The sequence below is a fragment of the Centroberyx gerrardi genome, chromosome 4 (genome assembly GCF_048128805.1).
Source record: "Centroberyx gerrardi isolate f3 chromosome 4, fCenGer3.hap1.cur.20231027, whole genome shotgun sequence".
Taxonomy (NCBI): Eukaryota; Metazoa; Chordata; class Actinopteri; order Beryciformes; family Berycidae; genus Centroberyx; species Centroberyx gerrardi.
This window is the reverse complement of record NC_136000.1, coordinates 29195736-29210089: the sequence shown is the minus strand read 5'-3', so window position 1 is coordinate 29210089 and position 14354 is coordinate 29195736. Positions and strand designations below refer to the sequence as shown.

At 43.9% G+C, this 14354-nt stretch overlaps 1 protein-coding gene across 1 annotated transcript; it reads left to right on the top strand.

Moving 5' to 3' along the window:
- Positions 1-1405: 1405 nt before the first annotated feature.
- cotl1 (coactosin-like F-actin binding protein 1) lies at positions 1406-10472 on the top strand. Its single transcript, XM_071911264.2, has 4 exons — positions 1406-1790; positions 2746-2828; positions 8365-8522; positions 10323-10472. Exons 1-4 carry the CDS (start codon positions 1714-1716, stop codon positions 10431-10433), a joined length of 429 nt encoding a protein of 142 aa, XP_071767365.1. The 5' UTR covers positions 1406-1713; the 3' UTR covers positions 10434-10472.
- The last annotated feature ends 3882 nt before the right edge of the window (positions 10473-14354 follow it).

The window sequence follows — 14354 nt, the reverse complement described above, 5'->3', positions numbered from 1 at the left end:
GCAGACTCGCTTTCACATCCGGTCGTGTTCTGACTTACTCTGGCTAGCTTGACGCAGCTGGCTCCACAAACACCATCCAGGAAATCCCAAAATCAGCTGTAAAGCCGACCAATCACAAGCTGCTCGAGGATGGGGAAGCCATTCAAGAGTGGCGACGTTACAAAACGTTTTGGTGCTGTTCAACACCAACACGATAATTCAGCTGTTCTGAACTTCAGGATGGATATAAGGATATTTCTCACATACAGGCGTGAATGTATTCAAACATTAAAACATAATATACGTAACTACACATTCCAGAGCCTATTAATATTTTCAAGTCCTTTTGAGATAAAGACAACTATGTTTTCATATTTCTTGCATACATTATGACTGATATCATTCACATTACTAGTATTTTTATTTAATATTACTTCTCAAGCATTTTTATGGCTCATAAGAAAATGCAGCCGGAGCATATGGTTATCGATTTAAAATAGAAGTTACAATGTTTTCATGATTCATACACACACAGAAAGCCTTTTAAGCCTCATTGCAGAATTGCACATAGCTATTTCGTCGTCTGAATTTTAATTTGTGGCAATAATTGTGTCATTTGGCATCATGTAGCCCTGGGCTGCCGTCAGGTGACTGCAGCAACAGGGCTGTAGCGGCTTTTGTTCCTCTGAAAATTGATGGACTGTTAATGGACCGCAAGGTGGCGAGATAATGCAGTAAAAAAGACAATAGAAAAAGGGTGGATTTAATGCCCACGTCCCTCCACATTGATCCGAGTCAAGCTACGAGAGTTAGCCAGAGTAACACCGGAAAATACTTGGTTTTGACTTCAAAATAAAAGCTCGCCACGTCAAACTAAAACGATAAGTAGGGGAAACAAAACATTTGTATTTTCATTAACTACGGATTCTTCATCAGAAATGTTCCTTTATGTTCACTTTCGTACTGCACATTACTCAAAAAAATTATTTGTTACTCATTTCAAAAGTAATATTGTTTTACTTCTTACTCCTTGGGAGTGGTAATTCGTTGCACTACTCATCCGATTACTTTTCAGACATTTTTCATCTAGGCTAGCTCAGTGTTTGCCAGCGGCAACTGAGAGAACATCAACTATTTCTTCTAATAAAACATCTTAGGGGATGGGGAGCGATGTAGTGATAACAAAAGACTGGTAACTGTAGCATTATCATAGAATTTGAAAAGGTAATTCGTAATACTACTTGTTACTGGGGAAACTAATAACATGACTACAGTGTGTTACAGCCTAACACTGCTCAAAAATACCTGCAACATGTGGTCTTCACTAAGGGTTTTATTTTGGAAGATTTTGACCGGAAGCTCTCTTTGTATATTCTGGTTAACTTGACACTGGTCCCCTATAGCGTTGTCCATTCATTGGGAGGAGGTGAATCCTGCGTCTGGGGGGACTTCTCTGTCTGTCTGCCGGCAACCTGATTGACTAACATCACCAACGCCCATAAACTAGCAATATCCAGGAAATGAACCGAGCTGTGAGAAGAAGAGACATTATTTTCCGTTAAGAGAAACGGTCCGACCGGCTCGGTTGCTCTAGTGCGGTGGTCGTGATTTGAGAGTGAAGCCTATTGTATAACAGCTAGAGTTCTCTATTGTGTTAACGGCATAGCTGCTGTGTTACTGGTCCAGACTGAAACACTGTTCACTTCGACTATCTGACTCCAACCGGTCCGAAAAATGACAACCAAAATCGATAAAGAGGCTTGCAGAGAAGCTTACAACCAAGTCAGAGACGATAACACGGAGATCAATTGGTGAGTGCCTCGTCAGGTCTACGAGCTAGCCCCAATACGTGCCGCTGTATTCAAACTCTATTTAAAAATCTGGCCATTTAATATTGCTTTGCTTAACGACAAAGTACGCATGTCATAAAATGTGAGCCAAGGCCTTTTCCGAACCATTAGGAGCCGCTCTTCAATTCGGCATACATCAAATCCAACAAGCAACACTTATTACGACAAAAATCATTTTTTTTAGAATGGGTTCACACTGCTCGCTGCCGCCCACCAGGGTGCATTTTTGCTGGATACGACTCTGGGAATAAAGGCGGACCTATTCTAAAAGTTGAAATGCTATTGAAACAAGTGCCGCTTGGCGAATTGGATGTATGCCGAATTGAAGAGGTGCTCCTTAGGCCTCAGAAAATTCCTTGAGTCATGTTTTTTGGGGTGTGTACTGTGGCCGATACGCAAGGCAACTTTAAACTGCCCGATTTTTGAATGGAAATTCTGCGTGCGCGCTCTCCATACACGATAGAACGGCACATATCGGGGGCTAAGTCTGCGACCGAGACCACCCTGGATATTTTCACGCTCGGTATTTGAAGCCAGGATACGAGTCTCTAGCTCTGTAGCGATAGGTGTCCAACACACACCCAGCCTTTCATTCAATCTCCCACTCTTCCCGATTTTAGCTGCTCGGTATTCTGGCCATTTAGTGGCCACAGGCTGCACTGTTATCGGGCCCAGCGGGGCAGAAGTAATTTCCTTTGTCCTGTATCCAAAGGGGTACAGTAGTGACACGTATGTACGGGCTGGCACACACAGCCTGACACCTTGCATATTTGGGCCTATGGCATTTTATTACCTATGGCTTTGCAAAAAAACGCAGCTGGTATGATGAGATTGTCGTGCAGCAACAGATCATAAGATTGGATCGTGAATGGATTAATGCCTCCGATTAATGCACAGTCTGTTCTCCATCTTCCAGGGCTGCTTTTAAATACGACGGCTCCATGATCGTGCCTGCGGGACAAGGGACTGACTATGACGAATTCAAGAGTCAGTGCACAGGTAAGGGCCCTGATTCCCTCTTACACACACACACACACACACACACACACACACACACACACTGTAGTGGAACCACCATGCTAACATATGCATAACCACTGTAATGAGTAGGTGTAAAACTTGTTTCCGGGCTGCTGCCAAGCCCAGTTTTGTGTTGTGGTGTGGTGTGTGTGTGTGTGTGTGTGGCCTGCGTGCCACATCTCTGCACTTGTTAAATGGCCTCTATACGCCTCCCAGCTTGACTTGCCAGGACACTAATCTTTTAAGACTCTTTCTGCTCTGTCACCCACTGGCCCTCAGCACTGTAACTACACTGTAAAAAAACTTTACAGTTCATACTGTATGGAATGCATTGTAATCTCTTCTGAAATAGTTGTACACAGTGTGAACCCCATAGGAAAGGCCTATTATGGCTGCATTAGGCTTTGATTCCTAAGTTTTGTGCTTGAATTATGATGGGGAAAATGTTAGTCTGCTTCAAACTGTATTGCTTTTCCACCTAGGCCTTGGCACTTGTGTGACTGTGTGTGTGTGTTTCAGTGGATCAGTGCTGCTGTGACTATCACTATTTCTATGTACATGGAGCGTTTCTTCACAAAGAGAGAGAGAGGAAAAAGCACCAAAAAGTCGAGCAGAAACTGTCCGATAATGACTCCCAGTGAGTGGAAATAACTGATGGGTGCAGGCTGGATATAGAAAGAACAAATCAGTCCAGCCCTCAGATGTAATTAGTCCTCTCTCTCTCCCTCTGTCCTCTAGAGTAAAGCATCTACTCAGATGTTGGGTGTGGCTGTTCCTGATGCTTGGTGTTGTTGTGTATAAAGCTAGTGGCCCCAGGCTGTTCTCTCTCTCTCTCTCTCTCTCTCTCTATCTCTCTCTCTCTGTGTTTTTTTCCCCCCTCTGAACGTTTCGGGGCTCGCATTCCTGTGTTGAAATAGCTGATTTATTACCGGTGTGCTTTATAAGCAGGCCCCGATTGGTACCTGTCCCATTGGTGCCTGCAATAAATGACAGTATCAGATGACTGACTCTCCCTCTCTCTGCGCGCTTGTTTTCCATATTTAGGAGGGAAGTTGTAACTCTGAGGCAGCATTCGCAGCAGCAAAAAAAAAAAAAATGAGCGTAGGAGGGGCTGATGCAGGCTGATCGTCACCTTATGAGTGATTCTACTGTAGATCAGCAGCAGGACTCGGCTTGACTGCCGGTCCGACTGCAGTATGTAAAAATAGACAGATTCTGCGACGCAGGAGGAAACGGCAGGAGCGTCCTTCCACTTGATCCTAAGGTAACGGAAAAGTCCCTGCATCTAATATCATTTGCCACCCAAAAAAAACTCCAAACCTGCTTGTATTGTTTACATTTCTACAGATAAAGTGGAGGAATGACTGATGACTTATTTACCCCCATGTAATAAATTATTAGACAAGAGGCTCAGGAGGGAACTTTGGCCCCTGAACGCTCCGCCGATGGGATGTCCTTTCTTAGCTTCCGGATACATTTCTGGTGATTTTTGCCTCATCTTTGCACTCCATTATAATGATAAAAACTATAAGATCAGACCTGGACTCGCTCAGGCTGAGGTATGGGGAGCGCCACACCTTGCCAAACCCCAACTGACACCCATGTATAGGGGACATGTACCTAGGAACGTATAGGGATGATCTCCTTCCAGCAGCTGCCTGCTTTTGCCTTCTAAAATGAAGCCAACTTACGCAGGACAAACCCACCAAACGAGCATCAGTTTGTCTTTTTTTTTTTTTGCTGTATCATCATTGTCGTAGTGCAGTTTTTTCAGGGGGGGGGGGGGGGCCTGATTTGGCTGCAGTGTCAGCACCCGCTTTTTAAAAGGGAAGAAGAGAACCGTTCCTAGTCCCAGACGGACCAGGAAGAAGTCTGGCAGAGGAAGTGGTCTGGTGGGAGGTGTGTGTGTGTGTGTGTGTGTGTGGGATGGGGGGGGTGGCAGTATTTTCCCTCTCGCATACTTCCTCAAGCAGTGGCAGTGACAGAGAGGACAAGGGCTTTGTTCGGTCGTAAAAAAAAAAGAAAAAATCCTCGCCATAAATCAATGATTTAGTGGGAGTTTATCTATTGTCAAAGAAGAGGTAATTCACCTTGGGTGTAGGGGAGAGGTGTGTGTGTGTGCATGAGTGCTGTGCCTGTATATGTATGTGCATCATAGTTCAATCAGCTGACTGTGTGTGTGTGTGTGCATGCATTATCTGAATCTGTACATGCATGTGCGTCACAGTTCAATCAGGTGACTCTGTGTGTGTGTGTGTGTGTGTTGCCTCGGGTGGCGGTGTCGAAACTAGCCGTGTCCTTTTGTCACCGCGCCGATAAGCCTCAAAACAATGAGTGCTGTTGTTAATGGGCTGCAGGTCTGATCTGAGACCAGTGTTTTCTGACGCGGTGCCAGGAAAGTCTTTATTAGCTGCTCCCACAGGTAAATAAAGATAACGCGGGTGCACAGGGTCACGCCGAACAGCGGAGCAGGGAGACGGATGCACAAACACCGGCTCGGTCAGTTCACCGCTACGTCACGGAAAGGTTCCACCTGGTACTAACGATTGTGTCTAGAAATGCAGATTGCAGCCGAGCGAATGTAGGTCCTTTAAAGCTGCACTAGGCAGCTTTGCACGTTGGCGGCCCCCAGTGGCAGCGAGAGGTAACTGCTTGAAATTTAAGGACTTCAATACCCAGAAATCCAGTCTGTGACGCTTTATACCAAAGATACCAAAGAGACAAAGAGAGGGAAAGATCTAACATTGGTGAGTCCAGCTTTCTCTGCTCACTGCTGTTTAGGAGACACTTTGGATTTCACTTTAAAGTTTAATTTCCTCACTTACTGTGGGTGGAGAAGTGACCATACTGACACCAGAATTTAATTTGGGCAAGTAGGGAGAATCTACAGCATCTCAATGAGTGAGGATGGGACGCTGTTCTCGGTTGCAGCCCCATTTTGTGATTTAGCCTGATAAGACAAATGGATTTTTACACAAAAATCTTGCCTAGTGCCGCTTTAAAATCGACGGTAAACATTTCGTCTCACTTGTTCCCCATCCACCAGTGTCCTGACAATCCATGTTAGACAAGTATGATGCTGTCCAAGCTGCCTGCCACCTGTTTGAGTTGTGGAGTCGTATTACATTTGCACCTTGTTGTTAATGTGTCCAAATGCGTCCAACCACAGCTGGTTTGGATGATTGGATCTTCATTCTTTCTTGGGTTTTTGCGTGTTTTTGCTCCATCCGATTACAATCCCATCACCCAGGATGCAGGTTAATGCAGGTGGAAAGGGGGTCAGTGTTACAGACCAGGGTCGGGTTTTGCCCTTCAGTTATTCTACAATAGGTAGGATGGCCCAGAGTGTTGGACAGTTGCACGGAAACGGGAAACATCTGGAAGACTGCAAATGAGAATTGTGCTCGTGTTATGGTTGCGTAATGAGTACACACCAACGGCAAACACTGTGGAGAAGAAGACAGTTTGAGAAATGAATGAATGGCGAGGGAGAGACAGTAAAAGTGTGTCTCAGAGGGAGAGATAAACAGACAGAGGCATGGAGAAAGAGAGAGAGTGAGTGAACAGAGAATTGGTGCATTCACTCAGTAGGCTGTAGAGGGTTTTAAGGTGATGTAACACACCCTCTGGCAGCCATATTGGAGGTCCTCAGCTCTTTAGGCAACCATAGCTGAGAACAGCTTAACGTGCCACTTGGCCGTCTCAACAGAATTGAACAGACATGGTTAATTTCTATGCTGTTCTGCTGGGAACTGATTATTTCATCACTGATACAGCTGGTTGACTTTGTTTTCAGATGTCAGTTTGTTAGCTAGCTAACTTGGTCAGCTAACCATCACTGTCTTGTTGTAATACATTTGAATTGCGCACTAGCTAACATATTTAGTATTAGCTAGTGTTAGTAGCGCCTAATAGTTGCATTCCAAAACATTAGTTTGCTAAATGAGCCTGCTGGCTAGTTACCTAGCTAAGAGTTAGTTAAAGCTGACTCTTCTCAAGCTACAACTCAGAGTGTTTTGGAGTAGAGACTAAAGAGCTAAAGACAAGACAGTTTACTGTGTCACACTAACCTACATTTGGAAACAAATCTAACCCTAACCTCATCAAACTTAATTTTTACATGTTACTGAATTGACCTGCAGCCACACCACAACAACCTTTTTCAGGTATTTCTCTTTTTCTAGCCTGGTTGTCATATTTCCTGGGCTTTGTTCTGACTTGACTTACTGTTCTACATTTAGACTTGAGACTTGTGCGTCAAGACTTGAGACTGACTTGGGACATTATTAACTAACAGCCAATTCTCCAGCAGACCTCCAAGATGGAGCAAGACGTGGTTGCTGGGAGAGTTGTGCTGCAACTGCAAAGCCTCACAACAGATCTCACTCCTTTAGTCTATTGACCTGAATACTCCGCCACCCCCCTCATCCCAGACACACACACACACACACACACACCGAAACACACACCAATTCACCCCAGTTTGGGATTTTGGGCCTCGGCCAGGGCAGTGGCGCCACAACAAGCAAACCCTGCACTTGAGTTCATGCTCTTTGGAGTAACAATGAAACTCTCTCTCACACATGCACACACACACACCACAGACCATAAAAATTTTCCCTTTATGATGAAACTTTATGACGCACCAGACACACAAAGCACACCATGAACACAAAGACAAACATACAGATAGTAGGTAGTACAAACACTGTTAGATATATGGGGCCTATATTGGCTTTTTATTACAATGTGAATATTGGCCAGCCAGTGTTTAGTGTTTGTTTGTTTGATTAGCAGAAAATATCACACACACACACACACACACACACACACACACACACACACACACACACATTCACAATTTGACTCTCAGCAGTCATGTCTGATCAGTGGCCTCGCCACAAACACCCAATTTCATACTAATTGGGTGTTTTTGCCCAATCTTATCCTAACCTGACACTATAACCTTTACACCAAATCTAGTCATTCATCTTCAGTCAATGATGGCTTGCTGTTGCATGGTGCTGCAATGGCCGAGTTGGCTGCTGTGTTTGCCTGGTAATGCCAATCCACTGGCATGAGTTCAAGTCTGACTCATCCTTCTCTGTCATGTTTCTTCTCAGTCTTCACAGTTTATCTTCACTTTTCTGTGACAAAAACAAATGAAATGGCGATGAAGGGAGGGCTGGAGGAGCAGTGGGCACTCTGCTTTAAAGTCACAATAAGATAAAAATGACTTTTTTACCTTGTTAGCTAACATTGATCACTAGTGTTAGTGCTACTGCTAATACTACTGCTGCTACTACAGTTACTGCTACTATTTCTGCTACTGTTACTACTATTACTTTCTCCCTCTCTCTCTTTCTCTCTCTCCTGTTTTAGGTATAAAAGCATATTGGGGAAAAAAAAAGTGGTTTGTTTTTTGTGCTGAAACATCACTGCAATCTCAGCCTCACAAACGCATACCTCCGCAGTGCATTACTCAGTCTCTCCCCTCTCTCCCTTCCCCAATCAGATGATAATCGTCTGTTCGGGTTCATCCGGATCACGACGGGGGACGCCATGAGCAAACGAGCCAAGTTCACCCTCATCACCTGGATCGGCGAGAACGTCAGCGGGCTGCAGCGTGCCAAGATCAGCACCGACAAGACGCTGGTCAAAGACATCGTGCAGGTCGGTGACTCACGCAGTGATGAAACGAATGACGGCCAAAAGTCGTCATCATAATTACGATGATAAAATAAGATGAAGTAATGATCCCCAAGGGGAACATGGGTGGGTGCAGAAGTAAAATAGTAATGGGATGCAGCATGGAGAGTGGGATGTAAATCAGAATGGAGCAAATCGGGGGTGGGTGGGGGGGGTGGGGGTGGGGGGGGGGGGGGGGGGGTATTTAAAGATAATGCAACTGAACATTTCAACAGTAGTAGTAGAAATATATGAATGAAAAGCAGGAAGAAATGAACTACAGCATTACGAAGGTGTGCTAAATAAGCAGTAGAACATACTGAGACAAAGAAAAGTAATGAAAAATATGCATAATATGAAAATTACAAATATATGAAGATATTTGCAAATGAGAAAGCATATGAAGAAAACATAAATACATTTACTGTATATGTGTATCATATTCATATTCATTTTTGCCACCAGCATTTTACCAAGTGGTGTCTTAGAAGACGAAGATCAATTGTGTTTGTAGACTTATCTATCTCTCATATTATGGCGCGCTTCGTGCAGTTGCTGCTGAACTGCTCTGCGTTGTCCAGAATTGAATGCAGGAGTTTCTGCTCTTCAGTTTTTTTTATGCGAATAATGACATGTCACATTTGAAAAGCTAAAAGTAAATGGTGAACATTCAATAATATGTCCTTAATTTAATGAAAATATTTTACACTTGCTTGAGGAGTAAATGTTTTTTGTCCAAAAAGAAACTATGCTAAAAATGGCAAAATGCGTGTGTTGAATACATAATGCCATATGCTTGGTTCAGTCTAATTACACAGCAGTTGAAAAGTGGCCTTGGACTACTTGTCTGTAAAATGTCTGTCCATCACGAATTCCCAGAAATCTCATACATGTTGTTTCTCCCAAGTGTTCATCATGGCTGTTGTTTTATTTGGTGCATTAGAATATTTCTTTGTTTTCATCTTCAGATGGCATGAAATTTGACCAAGAATTGACACTGATACCAAAGAACAATAATAACTTGCCCAGTACTGATCAATTCTTGAAAGACTCTTTCCATGTTTCTGGTGAATCTGACATTCAGGAAGCCAATTTATTTGCTTCGACCCAGCTGATGAAAAGGCATCTAACATAACATATTGTGACATTTCAAAAGTTTTCTTAAAATTTGCTTGACAATTGAATGGAAACACAGCTATTAGGACATACTGTATAGTATATACAGTAATGTTTTCTCCTGACTGAGAGATCTTTAAACCTTTCCTACACTGTATGGTGGTAGAACAGAGTTTGTGTCATCTTTCCCAGACTCTAAGGCTGCCTAAAATGTACTCATGGACATCAATTGGGTATGGCAAAGTATGGCTTAAGTGAGTCCAAATGTGATCTTGCATGTTTTAAAGATCAAGCAAAAATCAAAAGAAACTTATTTGGAAGCCATATCTGAAAGTAAAAGTCACATCAGAGGAGCATTCAGGAGGAATGTTCCCTCTAAGCTGATAATTTGGTGACCTACATCTAATTATTTATCACACTGACCAAATAATATCTGGCCAGTCATCAGTCATTTCTCCACTTTGTCCCCAGAAGTCGATGTAAATGTGGTTTGAAGTTTTGCTGGCAAATGATGATTGATGATTAGCTTCGGGTTCACACTGTACTTCAAGGTTTAGTAAACTGACGTGCCCCTGAATGTACCCATCCCTCCCTTTTCGCCACGCGGCGTGTTAACACTTCACATTTCCTGACACCCCCCCCCCCCGCATGCTTGTTTTGTTTCCGCAGAACTTCGCCAAGGAGTTCATGATCAGCGATCTGAGGGAACTGGAAGAGGACTACATCCGCACGGAGCTGAAGAAGGCGGGCGGTGCCAACTACGACGCCCAGGCCGAGTAGAGCAGGCAAAAGCCCGACAGTCCACTGGAAGGGTTGGGGTGGGGGAGGGGATGGGAAGGGAAAGGGGGTGCGGGGGTTATAGGTGGGGGTGGGGAGTGTTGGGGCAGGGCTGCTACCTATTTGGGAGAGGGAGAGGTGGGATGGAGGGGAGGGGTGTTGGCTGCGGGTTGACACACCTCGGTGAAAGGGACATACGCCATACATACACGTTTTACTTTCAAAGTGAGTGCCGGCAAAAAGCCGTCGAGGATTTTCTTCATTTACAAGAACACACATACAAACAAACTAGAGGTGCACTGATAGCAATTTTCATAACCGGTGTAAGTGCTTTACTTTGGTATATCGGCTATCAATGATCCAAACTGCTGATTCAGAATAGGTTGACAGATTAAGAACAGTGTGGTAGGTTAGGCCCAGTAAAAAAGAATGGCACATCATCTGCATAGAAACAAAACCTGATCTGCCTATGAACTTCACAAATAGCAGCATGTCAGCATTTTCACACGACAGGAGACGGTCTGAAAAGTTTTATACTGCATCAAAGTGCATGTCATTAAAAGAATCAATATCAGGACAGCTTCATTTGCCTTTGGAGCTGGATCGGTGCACGTCCCGTTACTACAGATACTACCGGTGCACCTCTACAACAGACAAACAGACATGCCAACAAATAGCCCCCTTTCCTCTCCTCTCCCCTGCCCTCTCCCCAGTCAGGTCATGGTTGGTTATCTACTGTGCTGTGCATCATCATCTCACACTCGTCCTCATCTCAGCTGGGCTGCAGCGGAGCTAAAAGCAACACTCAGCAATATGAAGTCGCATCAGGATTTCAGGGCCACTCTCAGCCGGGAATAATGTCACAAGATGAGGATGTGAATAAGTGAAGGGTTTCACTCCGAAATGCCACATACCGATCATGGAAATTGTAAGATAACTAACTAACCCATCAAGTTGGGGAAGTGATTTTTCTAGAATGAGTAAATAAAATGAAAATCCATTTTTCCCAAGAATGTAACTTTTAGGCCAACAATCATGATATTGTCAGAGAGGGTGGATATGTCGTTTTGAAATGAAACTCTTCAACTGTAGGCATTTCTTTGACATCGGAGCATGCTCTTAGTCATGATACACTGTACCTGCAGGAGTAAAAGATCTCCACTAAGCTCGTGTCATATTGCCAAGTAGACATTTAGTGCCCGCTCCATCTCTACCCAAGTAGCTGTGTTTTGGATTGCAGCCCGAAAGTGAACCATTACAACTGTTCTATGTTCGAAGAGGGAGGCTGTTTGGTCTCCAATCCGCCCTCCTATGTTTGCATACTAGCGCTTTTTGCCCTAACTTCCCTGACAGCTGTAGTCCAAACATAGTTATTTGGTGAGCGAAAGAGCATGACCATTTTTGAATCTTCTCTTTATCTAGTTTTCACTTTCTCTAACCAGTTTCGGGTAGTGAAAGCAATGACAAGCCGTGCGTACACGTGAACCAGATCTAGGACAGAAAGCGAAGAAGAGCACATGCCAGGGAATGAGGCTTTTGGCCCACGTCTGAAGGCTCATACAGGATGCTACCTGTAGGTATTATGCAGTAGGAATACACAGAAATGATCAACGTATCGTTCTCTGAACATAATTCACAACAGCAGCATCTGTAGTCAAGTATGAGATGTTCCACAATTGGTCAAATCTTCTGATAGTAAACTTCAAATAGGTTCTGAGCTGCTATACTCGGCAGTATGAGCTTTCAGGGCTTCGAGAGTGGAGGTCTTTTCTCCTGGTGTCCCATCTTACGATCTACCACTTAAAGGTATCCATGCATACTGTAACCTACTGTGTTTGACTGCCTTAATCTCCCATGGAGAGAGGGGTATCATGGGAGTTTGTGGACACTACACTGTGATTGGCTATCCTCCTCTCACGGGGGTGGGACTTCGATTGGCCTGTGGCTCACTAACCAATAGAGCGAGCTCGTCATCCCAACCCAGGAGGAGCCCTTTCTCGGTTGTAGCATCTCTTTTTATTTAGTTTCAAACCCCCTCCCCCCCCCCCGCCCCCCACAGAAAAGGAATGTTTCTTTCTTGTACTTTTTTTTGTTTTGTTTTTTGAGATGATTTTTATTTTCTCCGAAGAGTTTTACCTTTTGATTTTATTGTTGAGAGCATTGTTATCTTGGACATTGGAGGAAGAGATTTTCAAAAAATAATAAAAAAAAAAAAGAAAAAGAAACTGAATGGGCACAAGATCAATCATTTCAGAATAAAAATTGATGTCGTTTTTTTCCAAAACCTGCTTCTCAAAGTGTCTTTTGTGTGTGTCTGAAGCTTGCATTGAAATGTAAAGAAGGGTCTTTTGGTAAGGATGTGAATCAAGTTAAATGAGTTTGGTTGGGCCGGTGGTGGTCAGAACTTTTTCCGTTGACCAACACCCAGAAAAAGGAGGGTTCTTCAAGGGTTAATTGGTTAAGGTAGTGGTTCTATATACTGCAGAGCTGTAATGACTCAAAGAACCCTCTGATTGGTTCAAATAAAAAACTGGTCAATCAAAATAAATAACTTGGTATGGTTCTTAAAAAGGTCTTTTAATATTGCTGGTTTGGAGCATTTCATGATTTATTAAATGGTTCTTTACGGCATCTATATGGAACCATTTGAGCACGATGCTACAGTATAGAGAACCTTCTAATGGGTACTGCTATCACAGAAGCCTAAAGAACCATATTCTAGTGTTCCATAGAACCATTTTTTTAAGAGTGTATGATGAGGTAATGGGAGCCTTTTGGCACTGAGCGGTTTCAGGGTCCACATGGCAACCGTCTCCGGGAGCTTAGGGGACTCCCATGGGTTGCCATGGTCACCGTTACCGTCACGCACAGCCAATCAGCAGCCGGGGTAGGCGAGGGGCGGGGGGGGGGCGGTCGGGGGTAATCTGCAGTGTTCTGGTTCTACAGCGTCTCAATAAGACCCTCATTACTTAGCTCTACCCTCCCTTCATTATTATCTGTCTCTGTCCCTCTGTTGTTGCCTAACCCCCCCCCCCCCCACACACACACACCCCAAACCTGCTTTCTGTTAAGCTGCCACGCCACCCCCCACCCACTTCTCTCAACTGTTACTTTGCTTCAACAGCTGTGAACTTGCCTTGCGAACAGCGTTGGACTCATTACCCACGAAAATGTAATATATTACTCATTACTTGTCACTCAATTCAAAAGTAATATTATTAGTTTACATATGACTCCCTGGGAGCTGTAATTAACTATACCCCCCCCCCCCCCCCCCCCCCCCCCCAATTATCAATTGCATCCTCTCTTCTCTTTCTCTCTATAATCAGGTTAAGGAAGTTTCCTCTCGTGTGAATGATCACGAATCCAAACAGCGTTGATGTCCAATGTTCTGGTCATCCTTTTATTGGATAAAATCAAAGTAGTGGGAATTCTTCCACCCAGAGAAAAGTCCACTTTTGTACCATTTCTCATCAAAGTAGTGGGAATTCTTCCACCTAGAAAAAGTCCACCTTTGGACCATTCCTCATCAAAGTAGTGGGAATTCTTCCACCTTGAGAAAGTCCACCTTTGGACCATTCCTCATCAAAGTAGTGGGAATACTTCCCCCTAGAGAAAGTCAACTTTTGTACCATTTCTCATCAAAGTAGTGGGAATTCTTCCACCTTGAGAAAGTCCACCTTTGGACCATTCCTCATCAAAGTAGTGGGAAAACTTAACGTAACTATTGTTGAAACTGAAATAGTAATTCACCTCACTACTCGTTACTGGGAAAGGTAATCACATTACTGATAAGCGTGTTACCGCCCAACACTGCCTCCTAATGACTTAATCTATGGTCAGTAAGCCTCTTGCAGAGGTCTGGGACAGTCAGTACTTTCAGTACAATCATAATGAAAGGGTGGAGTCAAGCTAATTTGAGCG